The 20,453-nt window shown below is 43.7% G+C and overlaps 2 protein-coding genes across 4 annotated transcripts in view; one reads left to right on the top strand and one right to left on the bottom strand.

Moving 5' to 3' along the window:
- The window catches only part of PTPN9 (protein tyrosine phosphatase non-receptor type 9), a 191,501-nt gene that overhangs the window by 46,182 nt on the left and 124,866 nt on the right, over nt 1-20,453 (top strand). The window lies entirely within an intron of this gene.
- LOC118676148 (40S ribosomal protein SA-like) lies at nt 4,856-5,876 on the bottom strand. Its single transcript, XM_036349584.1, has one exon. It carries the CDS (start codon nt 5,807-5,809, stop codon nt 4,922-4,924), a length of 888 nt encoding a protein of 295 aa, XP_036205477.1. The 5' UTR covers nt 5,810-5,876; the 3' UTR covers nt 4,856-4,921.

Here is a 20,453-nt window from a genome sequence, read left to right as displayed (position 1 = left end):
TCCAGCACTTGTCGTTTGTTGATTTGTTGATGATAGCCAGTCTGACAGGTGTGAGATGGTACCTCATTGTTGTTTTGATTTGCATCTCTCGGATGATTAGTGACTTTGAGCATGTTTTCATATGTCTCTTGGCTTTCTGAATGTCCTCTTTTGAAAGGTGTCTATTTAGGTCCTTTGCCCATTTTTTGATTGGATTGTTTATCTTCCTTTTGTTAAGTTGTATGAGTTCTCTATAAATTTTGGAGATTAGGCCCTTATCGGATATGACATTGGCAAATATGTTTTCCCACACAGTGGGTTTTCTCGTTGTTTTGTTGATGGTTTCTTTTGCTGTGCAGAAGCTTTTTATTTTGATGTAGTCCCATTTGTTCATTTTCTCTTTAGTTTCAAGTGCCCTAGGAGCTGTATCAGTGAAGAAATTGCTTCGGCATATGTCTGAGATTTTGTTGCCTTTGGATTCTTCTAGAATTTTTATAGTTTCCTGTCGTACATTTAAGTCCTTTATCCATTTTGAGTTTATTTTTGTGTATGGTGTAAGTTGGTGGTCTAGTTTCATTTTCTTGCATATATCTGTCCAATTTTCCCAGCACCATTTATTGAAGAGACTATCTTGGCTCCATTGTATGTTCTTGCCTCCTTTGTCAAATATTAATTGAGCATATTGGTTCGGGCCGATTTCTGGGCTCTCTATTCTATTCCATTGATCTATATGCCTATTCTTGTGCCAGTACCAGGCAGTTTTGAGAACAGTGGCTTTGTAATACATCTTGATATCTGGTATTGAGATCCCACCTACTTTGGTCTTTTTCAGGATTGCTGCAGCTATTCGAGGTCTTTTTTTATTCCAGATGAATTTTTGGAGAGTTCGTTCTAGATCTCTGAAGTATGCCGTTGGTATTTTAATGGGAAGTGCGTTGAATTTATAGATTGCTTTGGGTAGTATGGACATTTTAATGATGTTGATTCTACCAATCCATGAACACGGTATGTTCTTCCATCTGTTTATGTCTTCCTCTATATCTTTTTTCAACGTCCTGTAGTTTTCTGAGTAGAGGTCTTTTACCTCTTTAGTTAAGTTTATTCCTAGGTAGCTTAATTTTTTTGGTGCGATGGTAAACGGGATTGTTTTTATAATCTCTCTTTCTGAAAGTTCACTATTGGTGTATAGAAATGCCTCGGATTTCTTGGGGTTAATTTTGTATCCTGCTACATTGCCAAATTCATGTATTAAGTCCAGTAGCTTTTGGATGGAGTCTCTAGGGTTTTGTATGTATAATATCATGTCGTCTGCAAATAAGGACAGTTTTACTTCCTCTTTTCCAATTTGGATGCCTTTTATTTCTTCTTCTTGCCGAATTGCAATGGCTAACACTTCCAGTACTATGTTGAACAGGAGTGGTGAGAGGGGGCATCCCTGTCTTGTTCCTGTTCTTAGGGGAAATGGTGTTAGTTTTTGTCCATTGAGTATGATGTTGGCTGTGGGCCTGTCATATATGGCTTTTATTATGTTGAGGTATGATCCTTCTACTCCCACCTTGCTGAGAGCTTTTATCAAAAATGGGTGTTGAATTTTGTCAAATGCTTTTTCTGCATCAATTGATATGACCATGTGGTTTTTTTCTTTCAATTTGTTTATGTGATGTATCACGTTTATTGATTTGCGGATATTGTACCATCCTTGCATCCCTCTGACCTTCAATTCTAAACGATAGCTTTGCTGGGTAGAGTAATCCTGGTTGTAGGTTCTTGCTATTCATCACCTTGAATATTTGTTTCCACTCCCTTCTGGCCTGCATAGTTTCTGTTGAGAAATCAGCTGACAGTCATATGGGTACTCCCTTGTAGGTAACACTGCTTTTCTCTTGGTGCTTTTAAGATTCTCTCTTTGTCTTTTGCCCTTGGCATTTTAATTATGATGTGTCTTGGTATGGTCCTCTTTGGATTCCTCTTGTTTGGGGTTCTCTGCGCTTCCTGGACTTGTAAGTCTTATTTCTTTCACCAGGTAGGGGAAGTTTTCTGTCATTTTTTCTTCAAATAGGTTTTCAATTTCTTGCTCTCTCATATCCTTCTGGCACTCCCATAATTCGGATGTTGGGATGTTTGAAGTTGTCCCAGAGGCTCCTTACACTATCTTCATATTTTTGGATTCTTTTTTCTTTTTGTTTTTCCAGTTGGGTGTTTTTTGCTTCTTCGTATTTCAAATCTTTGATTTGATTCTTGGGATCCTCTAGTCTGCTGTTGAATTTCTGTATATTATTCTTTATTTCAGACAGTGTATGCTTAATTTCTGACTGGTCCTTTTCCATTTTTTTGGCATTCTCATTAAGATCCTTAAAGGTCTCACTAAGTTTCTCAGAGGTCTCTAGAAGATTCTTGAGTAACCTTATAACTGTGGTTTTGAACTCTATATCCAATAGTTTGCTTCCCTCCATTTCTTTCATTCGTGATGTTTCTTTGTCTCCGCATTTTGGCCTTTTCCCTGTGTTGATAGAGTGGCTTTCTGTGCTAGGTGTCCTATAGGGCCCCGTGGCTCAGCCTCCCCAAACACCTGAGGTGGACACTCTTGGTTCACCCCTTTGTGGGCTGGGTGCACAGTCTTGTTATAGTTAAGCCTTGATTGCTGTTACTATCACTGGGAGGAATTGACCTCCAGGCCAATTGACTGTCAGGACCAGCTGTGTCTATAATGGAAGAACTGCTGTGCTGGAGACACCCTTATGGGGCAGTACTTGCTTCAGTGGGGCTTTGGTGCTCACTGAGTCTGCCCCTTGAGTGTGTCACTTATGGATATGAAGAGTTGTAATCTGGTGTGGTCTCACACTGACCACTGGGTACACTGGCTCCTGGATCTCCAAGGAGGTGCAAAGTCAGCCACTGCCTGAGACCACCCACAGGAGCTACAGCGAGATCTGCAGAAATCTCCTCTTTCTTTGGGGTTTGGAAGTTTTGGAACTCCCTGACCCAGCTGCAGTTTGTTAGGTTAGGCTGGGAAAGGACAGGCCATTCATATGCAAAAGCCTCTGCGCACTGTTTGGGTGGGGTTGTAAATTGGGTGGGGCGGGGTCTCAGGGAATCACCAGGGCGGAGCAAATAGCAATGGCTGCCAGTCAGCTGTCTCCACATCCCATGCCCCCAAGCAGTAACAATGATCCCTGCGAGCACCTCTGAGAGAAAGCCACCCTTGCTTTCCGACCTGATGCCAGACAGTCCAGTTTCTCTCCGTAGGAGTCTGGGTCCTCAGAGTCTTGCTGGACACTGGAGTTCAGAGCAGTTGGGATCTTGTATCTTCCTTCCAACTGAAAAAAATAACGCACCCAGTTGCCATCCCGTTTCGCGTGCCTCCATACCTCCACTCTTCCGTGCCTCCGCACCTCCTACCCAGTCTCAATGCGCTTTTTTCTTTCCTTCTAGTTGTAGAACTTCCACTCAGCCAGCTTTCCCGTGGTTCTGAAGGATAGCTGTTTTGTCTTTTAGTTGTAGTTTTGTTGTGGTTGTGACAGGCAGCACGTACAGGTGTTTACCTTATGCTGCCATCTTGGTTCCTCTGACAGATATTTTCTTTTGTGACTTAATAGTCACCTCTCCCATTCTTTTTTTCTTATGTCATTTCTGATATTGTTTCCTAGTTTTATCTAGGAATTTTTCTCCTCTTCCTCTTTTTTCAGTTTTAAGCTCTTGTAATCAATCAGATTGGCAAGTATTCAGACAAACATGTTCTTCCTACTCCCTGTGAATAGCACTCTTAGCAGGCTGAGAGCCTATTGTCATTCATACATTCATCAGAATGCTTGCAACCAGGCACTGTGCTTGGTGTTGAGTATACAGTTGTGAGCATGGAAGTCTTGGCTCCTGCATCTCCCCAATTTTATAGTCTAATGGGAGCAGATAGACCTAAACTTTTATAATACTGAGTGCCTGGCTGGAAAGCAGTAAAAACTTCCAGGATGATTTCACTATAGGGTGATTTAGGAATAAGTGCAGTTTGGGAGTAAGGGAAAGAGGAATGTTCCAGCATGATCTGGCAGGTCAGCTCCAGTTTATTGACAGCCATTCACATCCCTTCTTCTCTAAAGTCTCAGCTATCAATTGGAAGAAGAGGTCAATATTGTTATTAAAGGCCTCCCTCACCCCCAAGTTTTTCAAGTCCTTTAGATTTTTTTCTCCCTAGGAAGACTTTCCAAGTTTCTTCTGGTAGTGTGATTGAGCCTCATTTAACCAGCTGGAATGGGTAGCAGTTGGCAAGCTACCTTCAGGTTCTTATGGAGAGTAATCAACTACCTGCCCCACTCCCCCTTGTCTCCTTCGAACCTGAAGGACTTTGCTCTTGCTGATGGTTAGGATCTTCCTGTTTATCCTCCACATTTCTCTGTGTGTATTTTTTTCTTCTGTTTCTATTCTGTGTTATATTTTTCTGCCTCTCACCCTCTTGACGTGAATATTCTCCTATGACAATTTAGAAATGTTTACTTCCTTATTTTCTTGTTAAATTATTTCCTCCCTTGTCTCTGGGAATTCATCCTCCCCACCCCCCCCCCCCCCCAATTGATTTTTAGAGAGAGTGGAAAGGAAGGGGAGAGACACAGAGAGAAACATGGATGTGTGAGAGACACACCCATTGGTTGCCTCCTGCACCAGCCCCAACCGGGGCCAGGGATTGAGCCTGCAACCGAGGTCAGTGCCCGTGACCAGAATTGAACCCACAACCCTTCAGTCCAAGGGCGGATGCTCTAATCACTGAGGCTAGTGCCTCCATTCTCTTTGATAACCTTTGTCTGGAGAGTGGTTATTTATTTATTTATTTCTTTACACATTGAATGGCATGTGATTTTTATTTATTTTATTTTATTTTTTCGACTTTTAGAAACTGTTTATTTTCCATCAACCTTATTTCCGTTCTGTTAAGAATTTGTGGAAGAACAGCTTAGGACCACTCAGTGGTTGTTCCTACCCATTCAGTAGCCTGAGCAGTGGGGGCTGCAGACCAGTCTTCAGTGGCAGGCTGAGCCCTCCAGTCTTCAGTAGGAAACTGCTGAATGGGTACAGAGGGCACCTGCACGCCTTCAGACCAGTCTGTAACCTCAGGCTGAGCAGCAGTGAACTCAGGAGCAGGAGCAGTCCATTCACCCTGAAATTCCTCCTTGGTCACAGCCTTTTCAGCAGCGGCCTGCTTTTCCTTTTCAATCTCTTCAGGATCTCTGTAGAAGTAAAGATCAGGCATGGCTTCCCACGGGTGTTCACGGGAGATAGTGCCACGCATGCGGAGTGCTTCCCGGGCCAGCATCCACCACATCAGACCCACTGAGTGAGCCCCCTTGTTGTTGCAAGGGATGGCGATGTCCACATAGCGCAGCAGAGAGTCTGTGTTACACAGAGCAATGGTGGGCAGGTTAACGTAAGACGCCTCTGTGAGAGGCTGGTGGTCAGCCCTGGGATCAGTAACCACCAGAAGTCTTGGCTCCCGGAAGGCTGCCTGCATCTGGATGGTGAAGGTTCCAGGAGTGAAGCGGCCGGCAATAGGAGTGGCTCCAGTGGCAGCAGCAAATGTCAGCACAGCTGACTGGCCAGTATTCCTGGACGATATGACACTGACGTCAGCTGGGTTTTTGATGGCAACAATGGCACGAGCTGCCAGCAGAAGCTTCTCCCAGGTTCTCTTTAGATTGATGATGTAGATGCCATCACTTTTCCTTTTGTAGATGTACTGTTCCATTTGGAAGTCAAGGTTGGTGCCACCTAAGTGGGTTCCTGCTGCAAGGAACTTGAGGACATCCTCCTCCTTCATTTGCAGGACATCAAGGGCTCCGGACATTGTGAAAAGTTTCCCTTTAAGTTACGTGGGAACCGAGAACAACGCCGTATGGAGCCCTCCCTGGGTAGTGCAGAAAGCGATTTTTATTTTTTATAAAAATATTTTTATTGCTTTCAGAGAGGAAGGGAGAGGGGAGAGATAGAAACATCAATGATAAGAGAGAATCATTGACCAGCTGCCTCCTGCATGCCCCCTACGGGGAATTAAGCCTGCAACCTGGGCATGTGCCCTTGACCGGAATCCAACCCAGAACCCTTCAGTCTGCAGGCCTACACTCTATCCATGAGCAAAACCAGCTAGGGCTGGAGAATGGTTTTGAAGTCTGAGAGGAGAGATATTAGCGTGAGTTTAGTAAACATGCTATTGGCTAATGCCTCCAGCAGGAAACCAAGTGTGACACAATTCCTGCAATGCCTGGGAGCATGCGCTCTTTAGGGCTGGGGGTTCCTAAAAACAGTTATTACCCTTTACCGCTTTGTAAAGGTCTCTGACTCTGTTATGAAGACTACCAACAAACATCATTTGGTGGCATGGTTTACAATATGTACTACTTTTAAAGCATTATGTTCAGATATCCCTGTTATTTATACATATATATATGACTATGAAATCAATACTTTTTTTTTTTTAGTAGATAATATAGTCGCATTATTTAAACTGAAAAAAGTACAGAAGTACTTCTGCCAGTATTGCTCAGTTGGTTGAGTGTCGTCCCGTGCACCAAAAGGTCGCAGGTTAGATTCCTGGTTAGGACACGTGCTTGGGTTGGGGGCTCCATCCCCAGTAGGCGGTGTACAGGAGGCAGCCCATTGATGTTTTGCTCTCACATTGATGTTTCTCTTTCCCTTTCCCATCCTCTCTCTCTCTAAAATCAATAAAAACATATTTTTAAAAAAGTACAGAAGATAATCTGGTAAATATTTTCCCTCTTGCCATTCATCTGTTAAGATGAATGATATGTGTCTTATGTTTCTCAAGATCACTTAGTGGAGTGGAAAGACTTGGGTTCAAACCTTGAAACTGCAGGTCTGCCATTTATTAGTTGAGTGACCTTGGGCAACCTGTGTATTGGGTTCTGTGTGCTTTGATTTATGTGGTTAATAATACTTTGCTTGCCAAGGCTGAAGAGTATGATGTATGTATAGTTCCTTCTTTGGTACATGTTAAATGCTTCGCAAATGGTTGCTACTATTATTATTTCTTGCTGGACCACACTCTTTGGCCTATGTGAACTGGGAGGGGCAAAGTCTTGCTCTAACAAGTGAATGGATTGAATTGCCTTCTTTACTGTTATATGTGACCAATGCTCTCTTACATATGGAAGGAAACCAGAAGTCAGGGAAAACAGAAATAGCATTTTAAAAGGAATAGAACATTTTTTGTTGGTCAGGTATTGGAGACTGGCTATTTCTGGTCTGGGGCTTTCACATTTAGCTGGTGGAGTGCTGATAAACCCTAGCCTTCACTTCTGCAGGTAGGAAGTCATTAACTCTGAGGAGCTTTTCATGTTTAATAGCTCAGTTAACACTGGCCCTTTAGTGTTGAGCTATGTTGGACTCATAAGGGAAGCTTCATTTGGTCAGCCCTACTTTGGATTTCCTACTGTTCAGTTCCCATTGTGATGTTAATCCTTTAATAACAGCTTTTTATTCATTTTGGTTTTTGCACAATGCTTGATGTTAATGCAGGAAACATTCAAACCTGTGAAGAGTTTTTGTGAGTTTATTTGAGCCAGACTGTTGACAAATGCCCAGAAGCAGAATCTCAACAATGGATTGAGATGATGCCCAGGAGAATGGCATTTTGCAGCTTGTTTTATGCATTACAACCAAAAGAGGAGACGTAGGTGGGTTACATGAAATCCACTGGTGAGAGTTTAGGGAGGTGGGAGAAAGTAAAGTGGGAAACTTCTGGGTTTGAGTAAAAAGTAAAATGATGGACAGAAAACAAGATGGCGGCATAGGTAAACACCGGAAATTGCTGCCTCGCACAACCACTTCAAAAATACAACTAAAAGACAAAACGGACATCATCCAGAACCACAGGAAGGCTGGCTGAGTGGAAATTCTACAACTAGAAGGAAAGAGAAAAGCACACTGAGACTCAGAGGAGGTGCGGAAGTAAAGTGCAGAGGGATGGAGGCGCACGTGGAAAGGGCTGGCAACTGAGGACGTGGTTGTCTTTTTCAATCGAGAGGGAGTCTCAAGCTCCCAACTGCTCTGAACTCCAGTTACAGGCGAGTCTCTGGGGACTCAGACTCATACGGGGAGAAACTGGACTGTCTGGCATCGGTCGGAACTCGAGGGTGACTTTCTCTCAGAGGGGCTTGCAGCGATTCCCACGGGACACTGAGACCTGGGGCCTCTTAGGGCAGGACTGAGGAGCAGCCATAGCTGCTTGGTCTGCCCTGTTGATCCCCTGAGACCCCGCCCCACCCAAGCTGTGTGCAGAGGTTTTTGCATATGACTGGTCTGGCCCTTTGCAATCTAAAATTACCTAACAAGCTGCAGCTGGATTAGAGAAACCCAGAACATCCAAAAGAAGGCCCAAGGCCCCACAGCAGCTTGCATTGCTTTACAGCTGGGCCTCATCTGGGCAACTCCAAACCCCAAACAAAGAAGAGGAATCAGCAGACCTCTCCATAGCTCCTGCTGGGTAGACTCAGGCAGAGGCTAAATTATCACCTCCTTAGAGATCCAAGTGCCAGTGTACCCAGTGGTCAGAGTGGGACCATCCAGATTACAACTCCTCAGATCCATGAGGGACACACTCAGGGGGCAGACTCAGTGAGCACCAAAGCTCCACTGAAGCAAGTCTTGCCCCAGAAGGGTATCTCCAGCACAGAAGTTCTCCCACTGCAGACACAGCTGATTCTCACAGCCAATTGGCCTGGAGGTCAATTCCTCCCAGTGATACCTACAACAATCAAGGCTTAACTACAATAAGACTGTGCACAAAGCCCACAAGGGAGTGCACCAAGAGTGTCCACCTCTTGGTGGACATACAAAGGTGATTGGGGAGGCTGAGCCACTGGGCCCTATAGGACACCTAGCACACAAAGCCACTCTATCAACACAGGTAAGCATAAAAAATGTGGAGACAAAGAAACAGGTCACAAATGACAGAAATGGAGCAAAGCAAACTACTGGATATAGAGTTCAAAACCACACTTATAAGGTTTTTCAAGAATTTTCTAGAAACCGCTGATAAACGTAGTGAGACCCTCAAAAAATCTAGTGAGACCCTCGAGGATATGAAAAAGGACCAACTAGAAATTAAGCATACACTGACTGAAATAAAGAATATTATACAGAGTTCTAACAGCAAACTAGAGGATCGCAAGAATCAAGTCAAAGATTTGAAATGCAAAGAAGCAAAAAACACCCAACCGGAAAAACAAAAAGAAAAAAGAATCCAAAAATATGAAGATAGTGTAAGGAGCCTCTGGGACAACTTCAAGTGTACCAACATCCGAATTATGGGGGTGCCAGAAGGATATGAGAGAGCAAGATATTGAAAACCTATTTGAAGAAATAATGACAGAAAACTTCCCCTATCTGGTGAAAGAAATAGACTTACTAGTCCAGGAAGCACAGAGAACCCCAAACAAAAGGAATCCAAAGAGGACCACACCAAGACACATCATAATTAAAATGCCAAGAGCAAAAGACAAAGAGAGAATCTTAAAAGTGGCAAGAGAAAAGCAGTGTTACCTACAAGGGAGTACCCATACGACTGTCAGCTGATTTCTCAACAGAAACTATGCAGGCCAGAACGGAGTGGCAAGAATATTTAAGGTGATGAATAGCTAGAACCTACAACCAAGATTACTTTATTCAGAATTGAAGGTCAGATAAAGAGCTAAGGAGGTAAGAAAAAGCTAAAGGAGTTCATCATCACCAAACCAGTATTATATGAAATGCTGAAAGGTATCCTTTAAGAAGAGGAGGAAGAAGAAAAAGGTAAAGATACAAATTATGAACAACAAGTACACATCTATCAACAAGTGAATCTAAAAGTCAAGTGAATAAATAATCTGATGAACAGAATAAACTGATGAATATAATAGAATCAGGGGCATAGAAAGGGAGTGGACTGACTATTCTCAGGGGGGAAAGGACTGAGTATTCTCGGAGGGGTGTGGGAAGAAACTGGACAAAAATCGTACACCTATGGATCAGGACAGTGGGTGGTGGGGTAAGGGCAAAGGGTGGGGTTGGAACCGGGTAGAGGGGAGCTATGGGGGAAAAAAGAGGAACAACTGTAATAATCTGAACAATGAACATTTAATTTTTTTAAAAAAGTAAAATGATGGCCCTGACTGGTTTGGCTCAGTGGGTAGAGCGTTGGCCTGTGGACTGAGGGGTCCCAGGTTTGATTCCGGTCAGGGGCATGTACCTTGGTTGCGGGCACATTCCCGCGAGGCAGTGTGCAGGAGGCAGCTGAATTGATGTTTCTCTCTCTTCGATGTTTCTGGCTCTCTATCCCTCTCCCTTCCTCTCTGTAAAAAAAATCAATAAAATATATATATTTTTTAAAAGTAAAATGATGGACACAAGCTTCTTTTACTTAGGTGGGTGCAGGGTAGTTAACATAACAATGAGGAGACTTGTGGTCTCTACAGAACAGTGACTGTGCTTTGAGGGGTCTAGAAAAAGTAAAATTACTTTGATATTCTAATGATGTGTTATTGTAGATGCAAAAAGATAATAGACAGGCTCAGTTACCGTAAATATTGACCTTTGTCAGGGAAGATACTGGTCTAGGAAAATTTCTACCCACCATAAACTTTTTTACTTAAAAATGGTTTAATTTCAGACCATCCTTTGTGGTTACTTTAGGTCTCATAGTTTTCAAGGCTGTCACTTGGGCCTTCCCCTGAGCTAGTCAGGTTAGCATGTGGTCCCTTTTGTCCACATAGATGTAATGGATGGAAGAGTCTGGAATTTCAGAACCATTCCCATTTGGTCTCATCAGGAGGATGGTGTTAGGCCTTTCTTCATGGTTATCTGGCCTTTATTTTTGCCTTAGCAAAAATTTTTTTTAAATCCTCATGAGAGGAGTGAGGAAATATTTTCCATTGATTCTTAGAGAGAGTAGAAGGGAGGGGAGGAGGGAGGGTGAGAGAAAGAGAGAGAGAAGAGAGAGAAACATGGATGTGGCAGTGATACATCGATTGGTTGCCTTCCATGTGCCCCGACCGGTTGTGGAAGGAACCTGCAACCCAGTATGTGCTTGTGACCGGGAATTGAACCTGAGATCCTGTGGAGTGTAGGCCGACACTCTAACCACTGAGCACACTGGCCAGGGCTAATTTTTAAAAATATTGTTTAATGGATTTTAGAGAGAGAGGAGGGAGAGGGAGAGAGAAACATTGTTGTCAGAAAGAAACACTGATTGGCTGTCTCCAGCCTGGAACTGGGAATGGGATCTGCAACTTGTGTTGATTGGAATTGAATCAGCGACATTTGTGTTCACTGGAAGACGCTAAATCAACTGAGCAACACGGGCCAGGCCTAGGTAGCTACTTTAGAATGAATGGTGAGGGAAGATGTCTTAGTCCTGCTATAATGAAATACTAGGTGGCTTATAAACAACAAAAATTTATTTCTCAGAGTCTGGAGGCTGGCAAGTTCAAAATCAAGGCTCTGGTAGATTTTTATCTAGTCAGGACTTCTTGGTTCATAAATGGTAATCTTCTCTCTGTAACCTCATGTGACAGGAAGGGGTAGTAATCCTAATAATGATTTATCTTTCATCAGCAAATTACATTTACTGTGTCCTCGCTGAAGGGACTTGTTATTTAGTGTATTGGTAATGAAGACTTAATAAGTGTGGATGAAGAGGCCACATGCTAACCTGACAAGCTCAGAGAAGGCCTGCATGGAGGCCTTACAAACTCAGACACCTTAAATAACCACAAAGGATAGTCTGAAATTAAAACTTTTTAACTAAAAGCAGTTTATGGCAGGCAGTCATGTCCTAGGCCAGCATCTTCCCTGACAAAGGGCAATTTTTGCCTTGACTGAGCCTGTTTATTGTCTTTTTGCATTTACAATAACATACCTTGGAATGTCAACGTAATTTTCCTTTTCCTGGACCCCTCAAAACATAGGCACTGCTCTGTGGAGACCACAGATTTCCTCATTGTATTGAGTTAATTGTTGACTGTTAACTGTCCTGTACCCACTTATATAAATGATGTACCTATCATTTTACTTTTCATCCAATCCTGGAGGTTTCCCCACTTTGCTTTCTCCCACTTCCCTAATCTCTCACCAATGGATTTCATGTAACCCACTTGCATCTGCTTTTTTGATTAACATGTATAAAATAAGGTGCAAAACAGCCATTCTCTGGAACATTATCTCAATTCGTTGAGATTCTGCTTCCCAGTATTTGTTGACAGTTTGGTTCAAATAAACTCACAACAATTCTCTTTAGGTTTGAACATTTCTTAACATTGACATGAGGGAATGGCAGAGTTGTCTTATGACTATGAATATATGGACTTAGGAATTGTATGTCATGTTTTATTTATTAGGAAGTGTGGAACATAAAGTTTCTTATAGCTAAGCCCTGCACAGGGAATCAGGAAAAATTTTAGAGATATTAAAATACCCTATAGTTTATTTGACTTTTTGAAGGAAAGCTTTAGAAATCAAAACCAAATAAAAGTAGCCCTGGCCGATGAAGTTCAGTGATTACAGCATCGCCTCATGCACTAAGGGGTCTTGGATTCAATTCCTGGTCAAGGGCACGTACCTGGATTGCAGGTTCGTTCCCCAGCCGGGTTGGGATGCGAGGGAGGCAACTAAATCGATGTGTCTCTCTCATATCAATGTTTCTCTCTCTCTTTCCCCCTTCTTTTCTCCTTTCCACTCTAAAAAACAATTGAGGAAATATCCTCAGGTGAGGATTAACAAAAACAAAACAAACAAAAAAAAGAAAGTAAAACTAATTTTTAAAAAAGTTTGGTCCATGGAAATAGAGCAGATAATTGGAGACAATGAAGAAATGTGAATAGGAATCAATTAGACTTAGGTATACTGTAAATTATTTATAAAAAACGAAGTGAAGCAATCCTGAACTTAGTGACCACTGTCTTCCTGTGTTTATTTTCAGCTGCTGTAAGAATGATCCAGGAACTGGCCCCAGCTAGAGGTAGACTAGGAATGCAAATGATAAATCACTAAAATGTTCAGTTTTGTTTTGTTTTGAATCCTCCCCTGAGGATATTTTTTCCATTGATTTCTAGAGAGAGTGGAAGGGAGGGAGGAAAGAGAGAGAGAGAGACATCAATGGTTGCCTCCTGCATGCACCCCTACTGGGGTTGGGGAACCTGCAACCGAGGTATGTGCCCTTGACCGGGAATTGAACCCGAGACCCTTCAGTCCTTGGGCCCATGCTCTAATCACTGAGCAAAACTGGCTAGGGCGACAGTTTTTTATTTGGTTAGTTAATCTGTGGATCTGTGGTCTTTATGGGAAAAAAAAAGTTCTTTCTTTAGTAAAAATAATTGATTAAGTCAGTTATTTCCTTTAAAATGAGAACCAATTTTCCCTAGCTGGTTTGGCTCAGTGGATAGAGCATCGGCCTGCGAACTGAAGGGGGTCCTGGGTTCGATTGCGGTCAAGGGCATATGCCCGGGTTGTGGGCTTGGTCCCCAGTTGGGGCGTGCAAGAATCAGCTGATTGATGATTCTCTCTCATCATTGATGTTTCGGTCTATCTCTCCTTCTCCCTTCCTTTCTGAAATCAATAAAAAAATTTTTAAAAATATGTAATTGTTAAAAATGAGAATCATTTACAGTTAGAAACAGCTGCCCAGATTTGGTATTCCTTTCCAACTTTTTTGTCTGGGATTAGAAATTTAGGGGGCTGCCCATTGGAAGACTTATTCCCCCTCATTTTTAGGAAGTTTTTAGTGGCAGTAATAATTATACTATAATTTCAGTAATATTGATAGTGATTTAATAAAGCAAATAGAACTATTTTGGATTTAATTTGAAATTCATATATATTTTTTCATTTCATATTTTTTTCTAGAAGAAAAGTAATGGAAAACATGCAAGCAAAAGAATAAAAGATTTGCCCTGGCTGGGTAGCTCAGTTGGTTAGGGCATCATCCTGATGTACCAAAGTTGTGGATTCAGTCCCTGGTCAGGGCATATGCAAGAATTAACCAGTGAATGCAGAAATAAGTAGGACAAATGGATGTCTGTCTCTTTCTCTGTCTGTCTCTCTCTCAAGGCCCCTTTTCTCTCACTCTCTAAAATCAATAAATTAAAAATAAAAGGTTTACTGCTTTATAGATTGTTATGTTTGGGATGCCTTACAGTTTTTTATTGTTGCTTTTTTTTAACAGAAAATTGTGATATACTTTGATGGCTTCACAGTGGTCCATTATATGCACATTCATAGCTTTTTAAATTTCCCTATATGTTTTTGGTTATTTAGGCTCTTTCTAATATTTTGCCATTGGAGCATGCTGGCACCTTTTCCCTCCCTCCCACCTTCCCAACTATGTTATCTTTACTCTTCACTCTCCTAAAGCTCCAAGGACCCCTTCTTCTGCCTCTATAACTTGTTTTCTGAGCCCATTTCTTCTACTACTCACTTATACCTCTGTGACTTTCTAAATAAATTTTCTCTTATTAAAAAAAAAGAAAACTTAGTGTTTCACCATTTAGTAAGAGGGTTGCTTGCTTATGTTTCTATTAGATAATCCTTATCATAAGGCAGTTCCTTCTATTCCTAGTTTCTAAGTTTTTAAAAAAAATATATTTTATTGATTTTTTACAGAGAGGAAGGGAGAGGGATAGAGAGTTAGAAACATCAATGAGAGAGAAACATCGATCAACTGCCTCCTGCACACCCCCTACTGGGGATGTGCCCGCAACCAAGGTACATGCCCTTGACAGGAATCGAACCTGGGACCTTTCAGTCCGCAGGCCGACGCTCTATCCACTGAGCCAAACCGGTTAGGGCCTAGTTTCTAATTTTTTAAGGAAGACAGATGTTGAATTTTATTCAATGTGTTTTCAGTTTCTGTTGAGAAGGTTGTGTTCTGAGTGGTGGGAACAGCACCAGGTGTTAGACCAATGGGGTCAGACAGAACTTGGGTTCAGCAAACTCAGCATTTGAGTTCTGACTAGGAAAGAATTCAGAGCCAAGACTCCAACTATAAGGGATCATTTATTTGGAAAATCACAGAGGTAGAAGAAATAATTTGTAGAAGTGTTACCGGTGAGATGAGGAGACCTTAGTTCTTGGCTTCTTGAAGGAAAGATTTCAATCAAGAGACAAAGTGTAGCAAAGTAAGTAAGAATATTTTGGCTGCAGCAAAAATATACTTAGGACAGTGAAATAAGGAAGGTGCACAGAAGAAGTAACAAGAGCTTAGGCTAGGCTGTTTTAGCTCACTGAGAAGTCAGCGAAAAGGGGGCTTTGTGTTACCAGAGAAATCAGGGGGTCCGATTTCCCTGACTCTAGTGGGTGTGGGGTGGGTCTGGCGATAGCTTCAGAGAAAGAATTTTCTAAGACTCACATGGGAGAATGGTGTGTAGTTACATTTCTTGGGTTGTAAAGTTGCGCTCCCCTTAAGCCAGTCCTGAAAGAGGTACAGCAAAGCCAAAAGCAAAGCCAGTGTCCAGAGCTTCTGTTTCATGTTCACCCAGGGTCCAGTCCAGCATCAGGTTTATTAAAGTCCGTTAGTTCACTGTGTGGAGTCCACATGACTGTGGGCTACATGGGCGAATGCACCCCCTGCAAGTGAAGTCAGGCACAAACAGCAAGCTAGCAAGCCAAGAGCCAAGAGAGCATGCTCCTTTGTTTAGGAGTTTACATATTCAGGTTTCTGACTCTCGCCAGTTGCTCAGTGGTTAGAGCATCAGCCCAAGGACTGAAGCGTCTCAGGTTCAGTTCTGGTCAAGGGCATGTACCCCGGTTGCAGGTTTGATCCCTGGCCTTGGTGCATGTGTGAGGCAACCAATGGATGTGTTTCTCACATTGAGGTTTCTCTCTCTCTGTCTCTCTGCCTCCTTTCTACGCTCTCTAAAAATCAATGTAAAATGTCAGGCCAAAGTGGCTCAGTGGTTGAGCATCGACTTATGAACATTTTTATTATTTCAGAGAGGAAGGGAGAGGGATAGAGAGATAGAAACATCAATAATGAGAGAGAGAATCATTGATTGGCTGCCTCCTGTATCCCCCACACTGGAGATTGAGCCTGCAAGCCTGGCATGTGTCATGACTGGGAATCGAACCGTGACCTCCTGGTTCATAGGTCAATGCTCAACCAGTGAGCCATGCCAGCCAGGCAAAATTTTATTAAAAAACAAACAAACCCTGACTGGTTTGGCTCGGTGGATAGAGCGTCGGCCTGCGGACTGAAGAGTCCCAGATTCGATTCCCGTCAAGGGCATGTACCTTGGTTGCAGGCACATCCCTGGTGGGGGGTGTACAGGAGGCAGCTAATTGATGTTTCTCTCTCATCAATGTTTCTAACTCTCTATCCCTCTCCATTCCTCTCTGTAAAAAAAAAAAAAAAAATCAATAAAACATATTTTAAATAAATAGATAAATAAATAAAATAAAAATCAATGGTAAAAAAATATCCTCAGATGAAGATTAACAAACAAGAAATTCAGGCCCAGCAGGTGTGGCTCAGTGGTTGAGCCTCCACCCAGGAACCAAGAGTTGCTGGTTCAATTCCCCATCAGGGCACATGCCTGGATTGCCACATGATCCCTACTGGGGGGCGTGCAGGAGGCAGCTGATTGATGATGTTCCTCTCTCATCGATGTTTCTATCTCTCTGTCCCTCTCCTTTCTTCTCTCTCTAAAAATCAATCCTATCTAATAAAAGAGAAACATGGTAATTGGCGTACGACGGCTACCCTTTCCATTGGCTAATCAGGGCGATATGCAAATTAACTGCCAGCCAAGATGGCAGCCAGCAGACAGGCAGCTTGAAACTAACATGAGGCTTGCTTGCTTCAGTGACAGAGGAAACCAACGTTCACCGCCTGCCTTGCCGGCCTATGAGCTTGCAGTTTAAGAAACATTGTAACAAATATAGAAGCTAAACAAAACCCCAGAAACCTGCTTTCAGTGAGCCGGGATCTCAGAGCTGGAGTTATACATTGTTTCGATTATAGAACCGAAACAAACCAGATACCTGCTTTCAGGAGCGGAAGCCTAAGAGCTGGAGCCTCAGAGCTAAAGCTGGCCCAGAATAAAAAAAAAGAAAAAAAGGAGCGGTTGAGAGCTTCCGTCACCCGCCAGCCTGAAAACAGCCCTCAGCCCCTCACCCAGACTGGCCAGGCACCCCAGTGGGGACCCCCACCTGAAGGGTGTGTGACCAGCCGCAAACAGCCATCATCCCCTCATCCAGGCTGGCCAGGCACCCCAGTGGGGACCCCCACCCTGATCCAGGACACCCTTCAGGGCTAACCAGCCGGCCCCCACATGTGCACCAGGCCTCTATCCTATATAGTAAAAGGGTAATATGCCTCCCAGCACCGGGATCAGCGGAGCCGAGAGGCCTCCCAGCACCAGGATCAGCGTGACAGGGGGCAGCGCCCAAACCCCCTGATCGCCCTGCGGCTCTTTGTGTGACAGGGGGTGGCGCCGCAACCTCCCCATTGACCCTGCCTTGAGTGTGACAGGGGGCGGTGCCCCAACCCCCCAATCAGCCCTACCCTCAGTGTGACTGAGGGTGGCATCGCAACCTCCCGATTCGCCCTGCTCTGTGCATGACAGGGGCGGCGCCCCAACTCCCCAATCGGCCCTGCTCTGAGCCCGATCAGAGGCTGCACCTAGGGATTGGGCCTGCCCTGTGCCACCCAGGAGCAGGCCTAAGCCAGCAGGTCGTTATCTCCCGAGGGGTACCAGACTGGGAGAGGGCACAGGCCAGGCTAAGGGACTCCCCCTTCCCCCCGAGTGCACAAATTTTTGTGCACCCGGCCACTAGTAAAATATATTTAAAAATAAAAAAATTCAGGTTTCTTACCCTTGCAGTAGCCACGTCTATTCTGGCCATTAATTTGTTCACAGATATGACCAGCAAATAAGCACCTTCTCACTCACTTATACCTCTTCTACCTCTCTGATTTTCCAAATAAATGTAACTCAGACCTTATTGGGCATGTGTCCAAACTGCCTTTGTCCAGTCCCACCCCCCATTGATCAGCAGGGAACATTCTTGGAGAGTGTTAAATTAGCAAAGCTGTATAAATGGCATGTGTATATTATCTAGTCTTCCCTTTATTCCTTTCCTGTTAAATAATGACCAGGTTATTATAATGGTATCACTTAGAGACAGGTTCAGGGGATTAGCCTGGGACAAGCTGCCACTCCCATTGCTCCCCTGGTGGTAAGTCTTTTGGTGTCCCTTAGAGGAAAACAGGGAGAAGGGAATGGCTTGGGTATGCTCCCAGGGGCAGAGCACTCTCTGGATCCTTTATCTTGAGCATATTTATCTCTCTCTTGCAGGTGGAAATCTTAAGGGAGGTCTCAGGGACGGGTCTCCATAGAATATCCATCAGCTTTCCAGGCATGCTCTTTTATGGTCATGGTTTCCACTATTGGTCAGTGCCAGGGCAGAGGTCATTAGTCAATGCAGCTGGTCCTGAGGCAACCATGCGTCACTGAACTGCTTTTGCTGCTTTTCTGGGCCTGAAATACCACTGAGGCTCAGCTAGATCTTATCTTTTTTTTTTTTTTTAATTAAATCTTTATTGTTCAGATTATTACATTTGTTCCTCTTTTTTCCCCCCCATAACTCCCCTCCTCCCAGTTCCCGCCCCACCCTCCGCCCTCACTCCCCACCCACTGTCCTCATCCATAGGTGCACGATTTTTGTCCAGTCTCTTCCCGCATCTCCCACACCCCTTTCCCCCCCAAGAATAGTCAGTCCATTCCCTTTCTATGTCCCTGATTCTATTATAATCACCAGTTCATTCTGTTCATCAGATTATTTATTCACTTGATTCTTAGATTCACTTGTTGATAGATGCATATTTGTTGTTCATAATTTGTATCTTTACCTTTTTCTTCCTCTTCCTCTTCTTAAAGGATACCTTTCAGCATTTCATATAATCCTGGTTTGGTGGTGATGAACTCCTTTAGCTTTTCCTTATCTGTGAAGCTCTTTATCTGACCTTCAATTCTGAATGATAGCTTTGCTGGATAAAGTAATCTTGGTTGTAGGTTCTTGGTATTCATCACTTTGAATATTTCTTGCCACTCCCTTCTGGCCTGCAAGGTTTCTGTTGAGAAATCAGCTGACAGTCGTATGGGTATTCCCTTGTAGGTAACTGAGTTTCTTTCTCTTGCTGTTTTTAAGATTCTCTCTTTATCTTTTGCTCTTGGCATTTTAATTATGATGTGTCTTGGTGTGGTCCTCTTTGGATTCCTTTTGTTTGGGGTTCTCCGCGCTTCTTGGACCTGTAAGTCCATTTCTTTCACCAGGTGGGGGAAGTTTTCTGTCATTATTTCTTCAAATAGGTTTTCAATATCTTGCTCTCTCTCATCTTCTGGCACCCCTATAATTCTGATGTTGGTACGCTTGAAGCTGTCCCAGAGGCTCCTTACACTATCCTCGCATTTTTGGATTCTTTTTTCATTTTGCTTTTCCGGTTGGGTGTTTTTTGCTTCCTCGCATTTCAAATCATTGACTTGATTCTTGCGCTCCTCTGGTCTGCTGTCGGGAGTCTGTATAATATTCGTTATTTCAGTCCGTGTACGCTTAATTTCTAGTTGGTTCCCCAATATAACATCGAGAGTCTCATTAGTTTTCTTGTAGATCTCATTAAGTTTATCGGCGGCTTCTAAACAGTTCTTGAGAGACCTTAAAAGTGTGGTTCTGAACTCTATATCTTCCATTGACAATTTTGTCCTGTTTCTTTGTCTCCGCATTTTGTTATGCTTCCTTGGTGCACCCCCTAGTGGTCTTTGTGCGCAGTCTTATAGTTAAACCTTGATTGTTGGAGCTAATACCAGGGAGGGTTTGACCTCCAGGCCAAGTGGCTATGAGAATCAGCTGTGTCAGCAGTGAGAACTTCTGTCCTTTAGGGAGGTGCTAATCTAGCCTTTGCCTGAGGCTATCCAGCAAATGCCTGTGTGCAGGGCTTGGGCGGGGCGGGTCGCACAGGATCAACAGGGTGGGCCGGAGAGAGCAGTTATGGCGGCTCTCTGTCCTGTCCCCAGGGGCTCTGCCTCTCTGAGTCCCAGCACCTGCTGCAAACCTCAGAGAGAAAGCTGCACTCGCTCTGACCGAAGCCAGACAGTCCCACTTCTCCCGTTTGAGTCTGGGTCCCTAAAGACTCGCCTGTATCTGGAGCTCAGAGTCTGCGACTCCCTCCCGATTGAAAACGCCAACCGCGCCCTCCGCTGCCAGCCCGCTCCGTGCACTCCGCACCTCAGAATTTGACTTCAGCACTGCGCCTCCTCTGAGTGTCCGTATGCGTTTCTCTTTCCTCCTAGTTGTAGGACTTCCACTCAGCCAGCGTTCCTGTGGTTCTGGGTGATGTCCGTTCTGTCTTTTAGTTTCACTTTTGAAGTAGTTGTTCAAGGCAGCAAACTCCGGCGTTAACCTATGCCGCCATCTTGGTTCTCCCTAGATCTTATCTTTAGGGAAGA

Source organism: Myotis myotis, unplaced genomic scaffold, assembly GCF_014108235.1.
Source record: "Myotis myotis isolate mMyoMyo1 unplaced genomic scaffold, mMyoMyo1.p scaffold_m19_p_1, whole genome shotgun sequence".
NCBI classification, from domain to species: domain Eukaryota; kingdom Metazoa; phylum Chordata; class Mammalia; order Chiroptera; family Vespertilionidae; genus Myotis; species Myotis myotis.
This window is presented reverse-complemented; position numbering and strand designations above follow the sequence as displayed.

Coding starts and splice junctions, on each gene's coding strand:
- LOC118676148 (XM_036349584.1), bottom strand. CDS start 5,809: ATGTCCGGAGCCCTTGATGTCCTGCAAATGAAGGAGGAGGATGTCCTC.